At 40.1% G+C, this 15,495-nt stretch overlaps 2 protein-coding genes across 2 annotated transcripts; both read right to left on the bottom strand.

The window, feature by feature from the left end:
- Positions 1-353: 353 nt before the first annotated feature.
- On the bottom strand, positions 354-4,917 carry LOC115617556 (arylacetamide deacetylase-like 4). Its single transcript, XM_030508235.1, has 4 exons — positions 4,741-4,917; positions 2,378-2,594; positions 1,905-1,968; positions 354-1,128 (listed from the first exon to the last, which is right to left on the bottom strand). The coding sequence occupies exons 1-4, from the start codon at positions 4,915-4,917 to the stop codon at positions 354-356; spliced, it is 1,233 nt and encodes a 410-aa protein (XP_030364095.1).
- Positions 4,918-7,084: 2,167 nt separating this feature from the next.
- Positions 7,085-12,331, bottom strand: LOC115617461 (arylacetamide deacetylase-like 4). The gene is made up of 4 exons (XM_030507975.1): positions 12,185-12,331; positions 11,604-11,820; positions 8,137-8,200; positions 7,085-7,859 (listed from the first exon to the last, which is right to left on the bottom strand). The coding sequence occupies exons 1-4, from the start codon at positions 12,329-12,331 to the stop codon at positions 7,085-7,087; spliced, it is 1,203 nt and encodes a 400-aa protein (XP_030363835.1).
- Between the last annotated feature and the right edge of the window lie 3,164 nt (positions 12,332-15,495).

The raw sequence follows: 15,495 nt of genomic DNA, 5'->3' as shown, positions 1-15,495 counted from the left end.
GTATCTTTCTCTTTTGCCAAAATACAACCTTCTGGGAAGAATTAAACAGTCGATCATAATAGAATAAAATGGGTCAGACACAGTGTTGGTTTAAATTTTTACTGCATCTTCAATATTTACTGAGAGAATAGCAAGTGTCTAGTCCAAATAGATCATTAAAATAGGCAGACCGCACATGGAATACTTCAAACAGCATGAACAGAAACTTTCATGGCATTCTTGAAATATCTTTTCCAGTGGTCACAGCAGCATAATTGCTCATAGAAGTCCTATTTGAGTCTTTTATATGGAATTTAGAAGCATAAAAGACTACAGAAATTTGTCAGTTGTTGCAGAAGGAAAGAAAATTGTTTCTATAAGCTGTTTAGAAAGTTCACAATATTGTCAAGACCCCTTTTCCCAGATGGGAATGACAACCAGTCAGTATTAAATGAATTTATGATTCCATGGAATCCATCCTCGAGGTGGTACCAGGTCACTGGAACACCGTTGTCCTCCAGTCTCTTCTTGTAAAGCAAGCCATCGTCCCTCAGCACATCATACTCGCAAGTCAGGATGAAACACTCAGGCAGCTGCTGAATCACAGCATCTTCAGCCAGCAGCGGGCACAGGTTGGGCTCACAGAATCTCTTCACTGTCTCATAAATTTCAGTTGAACAGTCAAGTAGCACATGTGGTTTGTAGCCTCTGACCTTAAATTTTTCAGGGATGTGATCTGGACTCACCCACTTCCCATAATTTAATTTTATATCCATAGGAATATGGGAACCCTCCAAGACCTCTTCCAGGTTTGATGCATTCCCATCTAGGTACTGTAACATATAGAAAGCAGCACGTTCTCGGAATAAGGGAGGGACCCCTCGATTTTGATGGTAGGATGGTAAATTGAAGTCCAGGGCCTGCAGGCCTGGGTAGATCAAGACCTGAGCACGCAGGCTGGGGAGGTCTGATCTACCTGCAAGGGTCTGGCTAACAGCAGCTGCCAGATTGCCCCCAGCACTATCCCCACAGACAGTTATGTTGGCAGGATCCACACCATAGTGCTCTGCGTTCTTCATGAAGTGTATGGTGGCAGTAAGACAGTCTTCATATGCAGCAGGGTATTTGTGTTCAGGGGCTAAACGGTACCTGGCACACAGAAAGAGACAACAAAAGTAAGACAAGGAAGTATGAGTTTTAAATGTATTGCTGAAAACACTGGTTCCTGCAATCAGCAATACCCTGATTACTTCAGAATTTTCTCTTTCTCCACAGGTTGATCATAAATAAACTGCAAGTTGTTGGACCAGGTGGTGCAGATTAACCTGTTAGGAGATCATCTGTTTAGGGCGTTTCTCAGGTCTTTGACAACACAATAGTAGTCCACTGCCAACTATGTTTAGTTTTTATCAGCAGTCCTTTAGTCATTTTATGCTTTAGCTGTCCATGGGTCTGATAGAAGTGACAATACATCTGGTTTATGGCTTTGTTATGGTGTAACTATATCCTTATAATGCAAGTCATTATGTCAGTATATTGGTGATGATATTATCTTGTCATTCATATTGTGCATCTGTAAGCATCAAGCAGAGTTTCCTTGAATAAGAATTAAGTAGGATGTATGGCTTACTATCCATTTACTATCAGTTTTGAGTTTGGAATTTGAAAACAGGGATTCAAAACTTCATTTTCCAGGTGGGTATCCCAAAGCATTATTTGTGATGTAGTCAGACAGTGAAAACTTAGCCTGAGTCATTCTTCAGTGGCTCCGAACAAGAGCAGAGTGAATTTGTAAATCACATACTTGACAAGCCCCACAGAAACACATTCTCTGAAAATGGTTGTTGCTGTGGTGAGGGAAGCTGTGAAGTGATGTTTACACTGTAGGAAATAATCTCTGACAAACAGCATGAGGAGAGACTCACCCAACAGATACAACCACAGATTCGCTTTCTTTGGCAATAGAGCGGCATAGCCTTTCATGGGTCTCTGAAAGAAACAGATTTGGTGGGGTTTGGGTTGAGTTGGGTTTGGTTTGGTTTGGTTTGCCAGAGTATTAATTTTGTCTATTGCATAAGTCAAAGAATTGCAAGAAGAAAGTATTCTCTTAAGTTTCTGTACCCCTTCCTACGTAGCTCCTCAGCTCTTTTGCACCCCCTCATCTTCCTATTTCAGTATTTGCTTACTATATTTTCCCCCCTCATATCTCATTGTCCTTAAGAAAAATCACATAATGTACAGCAGGTTCTTTCTTCTGACAGCAGGACTTAGGAGGCTGCATCTGTGGTTATACTCCCAACTTCATAACTGCTACAGATCAAGCAACAATCAGCTTCATTTATGCAGTAGATACTTCTTTAACTACATTATAATATTTTTCTTCTGTTAGATATCTTACCAAGACTTCCAAATACCCATCCTCCTCCGTGGAAAAACATGACTCCTCTCCTTTGGTGGGCAGATGGAGCTTTAGGCTGATAAATCCTTACAGGCACTTTTTCAAACCACAGGTCCTTGATGAAGAGCTTTGGGTCCTCTCGTAGAGTCTTTCTATCTTGCATGTACCGGACAAAGTTAACCTGACTGCAGATACCAATGTTTTCCAAAATCCTTCCCTGTTCAAAGGCAAAGAGAACATGGAGTTCACTCAAGAGATTCTGTATTTTCCAAACTAAAGAAACTGTATGGGCAGTATACTCCTGATCTTTAAGTTGTATATTTTAGGACAACCATAAAATATTTGAATAGTACAGGTATAGTACAACAGAACAAATAGCAGTAGCATCATGAGAGGACACATGAACAGCAGCATTCACTGAGGAACATAATCCCAAAGTAGTGCACACTGGTGAAATATATCCCTTCGCTTTCTCAGGGGGTCCCTTACCTAACTTTGGAAACGAGTTTGCTTTTCACTGGATATTCTGTCCTTGCCCCTGAGGAGATGTGAAAACATAGTGAAAGATTATAGTTCTGGTGCTCATTTTCCTCATGTGGACACTTGCCTAAAGTAGAGTTGACTAAGTTGAGAAATATATTTGGTAACTGGTTTTTGATTTTATCTCAGAGGTCTTCACTGATGTGTGCAATGCACTAGCAAGAACATCCTGAGATATTTAGTAGGCTTAAACTTCTGTTCTTCCTGCTTGCCATCATGATATTCATGCCAGGCACCAGAAGATGAAAAGAATACAAATGAGAGCTACTAGTCCGATATAAATTTGCAAAAAGAGAAAAAAAAGGCATAACCTCTGTTTTGAAATATATTTTTTAGTCATGCCAAAGTAGTACTTAGGTCCTTATGAAGATTTGGAGCAAGCTTTTAGTATTCAGTATTTTGTTATGAATATTTCTTCTTAGACCACTACATTTGTATGGCTTGTCAGCACAGTGTTGTGACTCACAATGTATTTACTTATGAAAGACCTTTTCTTCAGCAACTCCAGCTATTTATGATGTTCTCCATGCCTGATTTTTGTGATGAAGAAACTAATACATTTTGCAACACGCTGATTTTAATTCGTTATAGAAACTAGTCTTAGTATCTCTGATTGGGTACAAACATGATACAATTATTTATTCTTTGGTATTTGCTATTTTCCAAGCAGAAATAAAACAACTACAAAGAGTATTCTCACCTTTACATTCAATTTATTTGGGTTTTTCCAGCCTGTGTTGTTGACATTGCAGCATACAATTCTGGTTCATGCTACTAATGGGCAGCATATAAAGATAAGGAGAGAACTGGCTTTTCCAGCTGCTTAAGTGAAGTAATCTCTTTCTAATCACAACTTGTGTGCAGCCAAAGCATGAGAATATGTATCTAGAATTCTTTACTGTGGTCTGCTGTAATCTAGAATATATCTGGCAGAGATTTTTCATTTTTCTAAAACATTTAAAATAGTTTTTCCCTTTTGGAGGTGTTTAAGTAATTTATTAAATATATTACTTCTGTTATCTCATGTGTTTCTAGCACCTTCTGTCACCACAGCATCCATACACCTATCATTACATGAAATACTCCTGATTCAGCGAGATCCTGTGTCAGCAGAGATCAGCAGAAGTTGAGTGCTGACAGGAGCTTCAACTCTTGCGGACCAGTTTCCAGTCTCCTCCAGACCGGTTCACCTGAAGCAGCTGGGCTGGCCAGAGCCCCTCATTCCCATCAGAGAAGCCTGCTCAGTTGCTGCAGGAGTTACAAATACATGTTCAGGGGAGATGGAATTCCTCCAGCTCCTCCTGGGCAAGGTTACCTGATTTTGTCACTTGTGTGACAAAAAATCCCCCTTTCCCAAAGCAATTTTGAAACGTTCAGTTTGTAATTTTATCTTCAAGTAGGTAACTCCTCATCCCCAAGTCTAAGGAAAGCTTGAAAGCATGGCCCAAAGACATCTGATATATTCTGATCCTATAATGGAAATACAAATGATCCAACATGCAGACGTGGTCTTAATCAAGTTATTGCTAGGTTAGCACAATTCGTTGTAGAGGCATGGTCAGACTTTCAAATGCTGTGTTAGGCAGCATTTACATCCTGCCTAATGTCAGAGCCAGGCAGGACTGTAATAATGCAGCATAGTGTCAAAATCTGGTCAAGGTTTCTCTAGGAAAACCAAGCTTTTAAATCCAACATGCAGCATGATAGCAAGGCCCTGCTTTCCTCTCTGGAAATTAATTCCAAGCAGGGCTCTAGCATTGCATTAAGTTTCAGATCTGCAGGTTCACCATTCTTCCCCCAGAAACCCCACCAGGTTAACTTACCACCACAGCTCTGCATATTAACATGATGTGGATGATTCGGAGCTTTACTGGCTCATTCACTCCAGGAGGAATTTCTGAGTTGGAGAAATCAAAATTCATTGCCCCCAAGACCAGCAATACAAATCCAGCAACAAAAACTGCCAAGAATAGCACCAGCAGTGTGTATACAACTGCCATTTTGCTGAGCAGCAAAGTGGTCTGAAATGTCTTTGATTTGACTTTCCCAGATATCTTTGGCTTGTTACTTCCTGATTCTTTGTTCGTCATAAGGTTGCTCTAGTAAAAACCTTTCTCCTCCCTTTTGTAAATACCTTAGTTGGTATCTTGCCCTCTCCCTCTTTCTTTCCCCCTTCTCCCTTTATTTCACGAAAGATAAGTTGGTGAAACTCTTGATTTCGTTAAGAGATTTATGCCAGCATACTCTTGGAATTGCTAAAGGGCCAAATGGATTGTCACCAATGTGTTTTTGGAAAGGTACACTTGTAAAATTAGGTCATTACCTCAATCTCAGGTTTTTTAGTATTTGTGTATTCTTCTAAAAGAAGAATGTGGTTAAAAAACCCACAAGAGGCTGAGTTTAGATTCATGATCAGATTACCTCTTACCAGATAACTTCAGTAACTCTCAGTGTGCAACAGGTAGAACATAAAATGACTTAAGGTGATCAGCGATTAAAGAGTTTCAAATCAAACTGTTTTATCTTGTTCTTGCTGTAGAATGAGAATGTGCTAATGTAGAGATGGGTTGTGCAAATGTAGAGATGGGATTGTGCAAATGTAGAATAGGATTGTGCTAATGTAGAGATGGGTTGTGCAAATGTAGAGATGGGATTGTGCAAATGTAGAGATGGGTTGTGCAAATGTAGAGATGGGTTGTGCAAATGTAGAGATGGGATTGTGCTAATGTAGAGATGGGTTGTGCAAATGTAGAGATGGGATTGTGCAAATGTAGAGATGGGTTGTGCAAATGTAGAGATGGGTTGTGCAAATGTAGAGATGGGGTTGTGCAAATGTAGAGATGGGATTGTGCTAATGTAGAGATGGGTTGTACAAATGTAGAATGGGATCATGCTACTGCAGAGGTGCTGTAACTTAAATGGTGCTTGAGATACTGATTGTGAATCTGAGTCTGCAACTCTTCAAACAACTGGGATGTCAGAACATTGTTGAAATTGCAAATTCTCAGGGAAATGAAAGGTAAAAATGTCACTTCGTTAAGCAGCCATGTTAGAATTTCTTGTTGGGGGTTTCTTATGTTAAATTGTAAGTGATGGGGAAGTACCATGTCATTTGAGTAAGAAAACTTTCTAAAAAACGAGATTTTGTAGGATTAGCAAGAGCGTGGTCTCTCTCTGCAGTGTTGCATTGTTCCTCTCACCAGGAGGTGTTCATTTAGGTTTATCAGTGAGTATGTGTTTAGCAGATGTAACTTGCTTTTGTAAGAGAAGTATTTGAAATGCTAGCTTTTATTTTTTTGTTATTGAAAGCATCACAATTGCCACAGCATTACAGTGATAAGAGAATATAATGTTGTGCTTTCCTGCTTTCTTACATCTGTGATCTTCAGAGCTTTCCCAACAAACGTAGCATAACAGGTAACATAAAAGGTCCTCTTGAACATAAGATAATCTTAAGAGAAAAAGAGTACAAAAAGGAAACTAAGTCTCACGTTTGCCCTTCCGTAACATGTACACACTCGTTACAGTTTAGGGATTCCAGTTCAAGAATCAAGTTCCAAAACGAAACATCATTTCTCAGATTTCAAACAAAATCAACCCCATACTAGTTGCAGTTCAGGACTTCTGCTTCAGACAGAAGCACTTCTCCTGAAGAAGGAGACTTTCAAGAACAGTGTAGTCTTTGTGCACACTAACCCTAGGAATTAAAATGCATAGCTGCAATTTCACTACCAGACATAAGGCTTCACAGAACCTGAGTCGTTGTGCTCTCCATCTGATACCCTAGACATCTTCTGTCGTTCACAAAGGCCAGAGTAGAGCCTAGTTGTTGTCTTCAGCATTCCTCAGGAAGAGGTGTTCTTGCTGCTTGTCTCAAAGGAGTGTCAGGCATGCAAAGATACTACAGTTGCTAGAGTTGAAGTGAAACAGTGTGTGCCAGGTGCCTACTTCTGCATCTTTACCTTAATGGTGGGGTTTTCTAATCGTGTTTTCTGGAATGGTAGTGCTTTAAATGATCTTTACGTTTGTTTGAGAGCCACTGCAGAAGCAGAAATTAGAAAGTGGAAAATCCATCAAAATCCAGTATCAAAAGTGTTTACATTCTTTGCCAAGTGTAAATTCACCAAGGATAAAGTAAGATTTGCATCTTTGTTCTGAAAAACACTTCTATAAGCTGTTTATAAAATTCACAGTACTATCCATTATCTTTTTCCCAGTTAAAAAGGAAAAAATCCCATAGCCGAAAAAGGACAAAATTCCATGGAAACCACTCTCAGAATGATACCAGGTCACTTGAACACCATTGTCCTCTAATCGCTTCTTGTATAACAGCCCATCATCCCTGAGCACATCAAACTCACAGGTCAAGATGTAGCATTCTGGGAGCTGGCGAATAATGGAATCTTCAGCTAAGAGTGGGGAAAATGTTATTGCCAAAATTTCTTTGATTGCTTCGTGGACTTCAGGTTTATATGAGGTGGGTTTCTGGGGTACGTAGTCTCTCATCTTGAATTTGTCAGGAATAATGTCAGCACTTACCCATTTCTTATATTTCTGTTTCATGCTCTCTGGAACATGGCGGTTTTGGATGACATCTTCCAAAACTGATGGTTCTTTATTAAGATAGCGAAAACAGAAGTAGACAACTAACTTCCGAAACAACACGGGCACTGAAGCATTCTGCTGGTAGGAAGGCAGCTGGAAATCTAGGCCCTGCAGTCCTGGATAAAGTAAAACCTGAGCACGTACTTTCGGGAGATCTCTTTTATTCAGCAATATTTGGCAAATAACTGTAGCAAAATTAGCTCCACAGCTGTCACCACTAAGGATGATGAGAGCAGGATCCACATGATACTCTTCTAAATTCCTCATAAAGTATAAGGTGGCATTGAGACAATCAAAATACTGCCCTGGGTATGGGTGTTCAGGAGCCAAACGATAACTGGAATGTCAAAGATACCATGGTTATTGTCAAAGTGAGTATAAAAATGCCATTTAGTTTTCATTTTAACCGGTGTAGGCTGGAAAGACAAACTGAAGGTGTTATAGCTGTTTTTGAATGCTTGGCCTATAAGCACATTTCTAAATTAAATAAAAGGCTAAAGTGAAGAATTAGGGAGCACAGTTTACAGTAGTAAATGTTTTCAGCATAGGTTTTGGATAGGTTTCAACTGTGCACTGTGTTACCATAAACACTTGGATGTAAAAGTAGCACTTACCCCACAGACACAACCACTGAGTTGCACTTTTTGGCCATATAGCGGCATATTCTTTCAAAGGCTCCTAAAGAGAAAGTTAATCAGAAATGATATTTAAAAAATCAAATATCCTTTTGAAATGGAAATTTAGATCCTTGAACTTCGTGGAAGGCACTGCAACGTGAGGCCCGTGAGTAACTTCTGCTGTGGTCTTTACCTGGTAATGTACTTTCTGGTTATTGGTTGGTGGCTGTTAGGGCAAAATATAAGCGTGTAAGAATGGTCGTACTAGGACAGACAGATGTCTCTCTAGGGTGGTATCGCATCTCAGATGGTGCTCTCTAAGGAGAAGCATAACCTGAGGGCAAGCAACCGTAAGTAGTAAGAAGCAGACAAGAAGCCGAGGCTCAGGGCACTCCTTTGAGACAGAAACTTTGTCTTCATATTTAATGCCCTTGGTTAATGTTTCTTCCCTGAATTATCAAGCCACTTCCTGAAGCCATGATTTTGACATTAACAACTTCGTGCAGTGAGGAATTCCATAGCTTGCTTACAAAGGTGTAAAGAACCGTTTCTATTTGCTCGCTTTGAATTTCACTACTTCCATTTGGTGACATTCACTTCTGTACTGTAAGAAATGGTGATAATTATTCCCTGTTTAACTTCTCGTGCTTCTCATGGTTTGTAGACATTTAGTATATCTGTCTTTATCTGTCTGAGTCTGAAGGATCATAGCCTACTCATTCTCTGTACAGCAGCACTTTTCTCTTTCGGTACTTCTATATCTTATTGGAGGTATGGGAACCAGAACTATAAGCAGTATACTATATTTACATGCACCATGGGTTTATTACAGTGGTATAAAGAAGTTCCCAGTTTTGTCCTTTCCTAATAATAATTCCTTGCATTTTGTTTGCTTTCTGACTGCTGCGGGGCACTAAGTCAACATTTTCAGGCAATTTTCTACCATAATCCCAAGATCATCTTCTTGCAAGGGGGAAGTCTGCTTAGAGCCCATTGGTTTATTTATAAAGGTAGGATGCTGTGCTCATGTCTGACTTCTCTACACACCGTTTCACCTGCCATTTTATTATCTAATCCTTTGCTATCATAAAGACACTCTGCAGGTTTTCAGCCATCCATTTACTACCCCAAAGGACTTCGTATCAGCTTTCAGCATCTTTTCTTTTTCTGACTAAATTGATTAGCACTGACTCCAGCATAGATCTCCTCATGGGAATCTCACGGGAATCTCACAGGAATCTCCCAGAACTCATCTTTTTTCTCTCTTTTAATCAGTTTTTATACAAATGAAAGACCTTCCCTCTTGTGTCATGGGTGTGTAGCCTTTTTAAGAAGCTCTTTTGGAAATCAAAGTAGGCTTTATCAACTCAGTCTCCTTTGTTGATGTATTTCCTGACTCATTTAAAAAAACTTAAATTGATTTGCGAAGCATGACTTCCATTTGTATGGATTTTAGGGAGTAAGTCGCATTTACCTGTCCGCTGATTTTGTTCATTGTAGCTTTTGCTAATGTGCTAGTTGCAGACTTCAGGCTTACTAGTATGTAGATTCCCCAAGTCCTTTTAAAAGCTTGACATAGAATCATAGAATCCCAGACTTGTTCAACTTGGAAGGGGCCTTAAAGCTCATCCAGTTCCAACCCCCTGCCACGGGCAGGGACACCTTCCACTAGAGCAGGTTGCTCCAAGCCCCTGTGTCCAACCTGGCCTTGAACACTGCCAGGGATGGGGCAGCCACAGCTTCTCTGGGCACCCTGTGCCAGCGCCTCAGCACCCTCACAGGGAAGAAGACACGATGTTAGTTGCTCTCCTGTCACCAAGTACCAATGTGAATATAGGTGAAAGGTCACATTCTACAGTCAGTGTATCAGTGTGGGTATTACCGTAATGGCATGTGAACAACAACAACTTTGCCACCGCACTATGGCAACTACAACTGTAGTGTGGGGTTTTTTCTGCCAGTGAAAGGAATTTACCTCTCACTTAAATCACAGCAGCTTATCTTGAGTCCTCGCTGCCACCCAAACTAGCTCTAGAACTAGAAGCATCGCAGCTAGTGCCAGCCTAACACTCCACCCAGACTAACATGCTCTGCAGTAAAACAAGGGTAGATTATTTCTGCACAGCGTAGAATGGAACCTCAGTTACTGGAATTTACATTGTTATTTCTGCATGATGCTAAGCAAAACTTGGTAGACTCTCAAACTCATTTGCAGATCACTGGAGTCTGCCTGGAGTGCAGTGGAGACTTACCCTGTGAAACAGTAAAGGATTCAAACCTCAGACTTCCCTGTCTGACCCCTGGAATGAAGTCTACATTTCCATGTTAGGTGCCTTGGCTTCCAGGCAAAGCACGCACTGACTTGGCTGCTCAGGAGGAGATCCAGAACAGATAGGAGGAGGCTGAGAGCAGCTACTGAGACAATCAAAGGGTTATCTTCCGTTCTGAAAAAGAACTAAAGCATTCTGTGCAGTGTTACCACAAGGATCAAACTTCCCCAGATTGGTTCTATTTTTGATACTTATTTATTATTTATATTTTCCTTGATTTTGATTCCTTGTTTGCATGAATGGGAATATATTTATACATTATTTTTTAATGTATTCTTTAAATTCTTTCTTGGACTATGTTTTACCTTTTAGACTTTCCTTTGATGCATAGACTGCAAGTTAAGAAACAGTTTCATAGGGTTTCTACACAAAAGATGAGTGCTGGGCACAGAAGTGTATTTAAATTCTGTACTTTGAGGCCCTATCCAGACTTAGAGGAAATGCTTTAGTCCAGTGAGAGCCAAACCTAAAAGTTTGTCCTTGGAAAGTAACCAAAGCATTGCTCCAAAGAATGGAGCCAGAATGTATTTTTTTTAGCAACAGTATTGCCATTTTCAAGATGTAATAATTCCTGAAAGTGAACCTAGGTTGAGTTCTCTATCAACCTAAAAGGATTTTAAGTTAATTTCTGGCAAAGATGGAGAACAGAGGAGGAGGGAAGAGACATGGATTGAAACCCTTACTCCGGGGCTGCTGCTGTATCTCAGCTAATCGTTAGTTAAGGTACAAGAACATCTTGTGAGCTCAGCTTCCCACCCAGTGACCTATGAGTTTTGTTTCAATGGTCTCTCCCTGCGCCAGCAAAATGAATGTTTCTCAGAGGCAGCAGGAGGAGAAGCGGAGTCCCTCAGCTGTTAGCTGAGAGCTGACCCAGGGGGTTCTGGATCACAGTTCTGGATTTAGAAACCTCAGATCTGCTTTCATCAACTGAGCCTGTAGCCCAAAGGAAGTAGAAATGTGAGTCCCCCTTAACTGTGCACTAGGCTATTAATGCTGCGAGGCGCTTTGCAGTTAGTAGTGAGATTGCAAAGGCTATTGTCAGTAGGAAGAGCAGGTGAGATATTGACAGTGTCTGAAGGTAAAAATGTAAAGGTTTGGATTTGATTTTGAAAATAAAACTTTCTCTTTTCTTACTAATGCTTCCAAATGTGCCAGCGCCTCCATGAAAATACAGTATGCCTCTTCTTTTGCCAGTAGGTGGCCATTTGGGCTGATAAATCCTCAATGGTACTTCATCTACTTTGAGGTCTTTGATAAGAAGTCTAGAATCTCTGCATGGTGGTATTCCATCGAGCACAATTCGCAGTAAGCTTAAGTCACTGCAGATCCCCAGCTTCTGCAAAATCTTTCCCTGTTGAAAAGAAAGAATTCGGAAGAAGAGGAGCAATGTTGCCTTGCTTCTGATAGACAGCATCATTATATGTACGTGCAGTTCACGAGGTACAGTATACATACAGTTGGCAGGTTTTAATTTTCATGTGAAATGGTTTTCCAATGTAAAGTAGCTGCAGTTTGACAGATGCACTGAAAAATCTGAAAAGCTTTTTAGTCATATCAGTTTTATGAGATAATATAATTTGGTTCATACGACTATGCTTACAGGTTTCAGGGGGGTGAATTTCCTCTTCTTTTCTCTCTTAAGCCATTATCTTCCAGCTCCAAACTATCCTATCAAAATAAAAGCAAAATCCCCAGTTTTAAGAAAGTTCACTTACCAAGACCATGGTTGTAATCATCACTGAATGATAAAACCGCAGCTTTAGAGGTTGGTCAATTCCGAGTGGCAGTTCTGAATTGAAAAGATCATAAAATACCCCCCAGAAAAACACTGCTGGTATTACAACAGGAGAGATGAAAACCATCCCTATTGTTGCTAAAGTCACATAAACAGATGCCATTTCACTTCAGTAGATGTGGATGCTAAGAAAACCCTGTGCTGCTTCAAGCCTTGTTCTCAAGTGGTTCTGAGGTGTCTTCACAGGAGACTAAGCACTCACTTCATAAGCAGAAATGAAAAGTTTATTAATGTTGCAACATCCTATTTTTCTCCACCCTTCTTTTGCTAATGATGTTACTGGCAACAAGATGTTATACTTAAAAAAAGGGCAGGGGGACAGTTTACCCTTTACAAAAGGTGGAGTTCCAACTGTATGGAATTGACTTGTACCATGAGCTCTTCAGTAGCAATGAGAAATGATTATTCAGAGGAGTCCGTATTTGAAGATGGTCTGTGTTTATTTTGTTGTGAATTCATTATGGATAGACATTCCTGTTGCAGTGTTGAACTGTAGTCATGTGGGGCTACTTGCAGTTGTCATCAAGGTACGTACTTCTCTGGGAAGAAAGATATTCATTAAAAATCATATTTTTTTAATAAACCTTGTTTTATACTGTACATTAAGACTTGCACTGTCTAGCACTGATTTTACTTGTACTCCTACTCCAGTGTGAAGAGCAGTATCTTTGCATAAAACATCTTGTGCAGCTAACGTGATGTAGTCATACATCACATACATCACAGGTTATACACTGAGCACAGGTACTCATTTAAACCAAAATTAAAGCATGAATGTGTCTGTGCAAGTCTTAATGTACACTAAGGTCTCTTCAGATACACACTGGTGTGTTTGGAGACTGTTTCTGGTAAAAGCTTCTCACCAATTAAACTCAGAATTTGACATTGATTGCAATTCTTTGTAGTTCAATGTAGAGGCGTGATGAATACAGGGATGATGGAAGTTGATGGCAGTTTATAGTGAAATAATTTTTCTGACTTTCTTCTCACTGGAATTTCATTTTCCACACAATTTTAAAGTTGCAGCTCCCTGGACCTTTTCCTGACCTGGCTTTTAAAGTGAAATTCCAGCCTGAAGACTGCTTTAGTCCTTAGCTTCATTGGCAAGTATTTAAAACAAAGCAATCCTGGCAGCTGATTTGCACAATTTTAGCTTGTGGAGATAACAATGTGTGAGATAAAGGAAAGTAAATTTACGCCAACGTTTGTGAAATAGACGAATCATCAGTTGTTCACAGTAAGGGCTTTTTCTTTGCTGAGGTTGGCTGATTTGGGGCCGCCTTTCCCCTTCCGTGGAGCACAAAGTGATCCCGTGTGTTACAAACATCAGACTGCAGAGTGTTGAAGCCAAACCCTGGTATTCCTGGTCAGTGCTCATTCTGGCCTCAGCTTGTCAGCATCTATCCATAGGGCTCTTCCCGCAGCACAACAGGGTCATCTGTTGATGTTTTTAGTTACGAGTTCCGTAAATAGTCTCTGTGTAGTGTGATGATAGAACATAGCCCGTGGGGTTTTGATTGAGTATTTGGGTTTCCAAACAGCAGAACAACACAGGTCATACTAAGAGCTTATTTCTGATGTCTGTGCCATCAATCAGAATATCCTGAAATGAATTACGACATGGAGCTCAGCTCCGAATGTTGTATTTCAGCATTCCCAGTGATGTCTTATATTTGAATCCTCAGAGGAGGAAAACTCCGTGCTTCCGAAAGAACTTTTGATCAAGACTCACAAAGGCACTTCTTACTGCATTGGCAGTAATTGACACTCTTAAGAACAGCCAACAACAATTTAATGAAATACCTGATGTTTGGAATAGAGCAGTTCAGATTATGAAAGCCTCATGCCACGGAGGACGTGTATCTGCTGGAGCTGGATAAGCTGTTGCTGACGCTGTATTGGCAGGAGTCTTTTCTTCACAATATTCAGTGAGTCAATAATTAAACGCCATTAATCAAAACGAAAACACTTCAGAGATGCCACCTCTGTTTTGAAACTGTGAAGAATCTGATAGAGTGGAAGGAATAGTTCTCGACTGCCTTTTTTATTTTAAAAATAAATTGAGAAAGGGACAGTTTGTGGGGTTTTTTATTTGCTTTTTGATGTTATGCCCCTGCAGTTGCCTTCAGTAAGAATCTGTTGTACAGTCATGCCAGTCTGAACAAAAATCTTTCTGTTATGCATTATAGCCCTTCTGTTGTTAAAGCAATGTTGGTTAAGTAATGTTTCAGAAGAATTTCTTCATATTTTACTTTTAATCTCTTAATATCCTAATATTTTACTCTTAGAGCATACTCTGAGTATGCCTAATCAGAGCATATTCTAACTCTTCTAAGTCAGCTCCTGAGTCCTTCCTCCCTGTCCCGTTACCACAGTTTCCATGGTTTTGCATAATCAAGCAAATCCCATGGTTTTAGAGCTGCTCAGTCCTTCTGGGATGCTCATATGCACAACTGTTTTATTATACTCAGAGCCTTATGTTCCAAAATGCTCCTGTGACTCCTATCCTCCTGTGGCTGCATGTCACTTTTGTAGTGACACTTGTTCAGAGATGCTTCAAACCTTTCCAGCCTGGTCAGGCTGTTCCTACTGATGTAGGAGCAGAGATATCTATGACCACTGTCAGGTGGCACATTTCTAACAGTCAGCGGGGCTTTTTGTGGGTTTTTCTCGTTGGTTTTGAGGTGTTAAATTGTCAAAAAAAACCTGGTTTATCTCCCTTCAATCCATTCCATGAAGTGAGTACCTGATGTCTTTGCAAACAAAAAGGCTGCTTCTCTTTCTGGCAGTAGATAGATATCCATCCCAGATACAAAGCTACTAGCAGTAGTTCTTTAAACTGTAGGTGTTTGCTGATGTGTTTTGCTACATCCATTCTATTCTTTCAGCAAGCTCTTTGCAAAACCCCAGCTTCCACAGGATCTTTGCCTGTCCGCAGATAAGAACAGCCTTGCATTAGCTGAGGAAGTTTGAAGAGATTGCACTAAACTGGAGAAAACGAACACAGCTTGGGATTTGGCATTGTAAGGTGCCCTATGGAAATACATATGGTTCTTTATTCTTATTAAAGTCAGCTCGTAGCTCACAAAACTGATACTTTATTCATTGAATTTAGTGTTGCTGCAAACTGGTATGTTTAATATATCAGTTGGTGAGTCCAGAATGAGAATAATTGAGTCAATTCTTCCCATTTTCTCATCAGCGAGCCTCTCTTTATGTAAGATGTTAGTC

Source organism: Strigops habroptila, chromosome 16, assembly GCF_004027225.2.
Source record: "Strigops habroptila isolate Jane chromosome 16, bStrHab1.2.pri, whole genome shotgun sequence".
NCBI classification, from domain to species: Eukaryota; Metazoa; Chordata; class Aves; order Psittaciformes; family Psittacidae; genus Strigops; species Strigops habroptila.
This window is presented reverse-complemented; position numbering and strand designations above follow the sequence as displayed.

Excerpts from the sequence above, each read along its gene's own strand:
- LOC115617556 (XM_030508235.1), bottom strand. The coding sequence starts at position 4,917 with ATGGCAGTTGTATACACACTGCTGGTGCTATTCTTGGCAGTTTTTGTT. Across the intron at positions 1,969-2,377 it reads ATGGGTATTTGGAAGTCTTG|AGACCCATGAAAGGCTATGC; the intron begins GTAAGATATCTA and ends TGTTTCTTTCAG. Across the intron at positions 1,129-1,904 it reads TCTGTGGTTGTATCTGTTGG|GTACCGTTTAGCCCCTGAAC; the intron begins GTGAGTCTCTCC and ends TCTGTGTGCCAG.
- LOC115617461 (XM_030507975.1), bottom strand. The coding sequence starts at position 12,331 with ATGGTTTTCATCTCTCCTGTTGTAATACCAGCAGTGTTTTTCTGGGGG. Across the intron at positions 11,821-12,184 it reads TGATTACAACCATGGTCTTG|GGAAAGATTTTGCAGAAGCT; the intron begins GTAAGTGAACTT and ends TCTTTTCAACAG. Across the intron at positions 8,201-11,603 it reads TGGCACATTTGGAAGCATTA|GAGCCTTTGAAAGAATATGC; the intron begins GTAAGAAAAGAG and ends CTTTCTCTTTAG.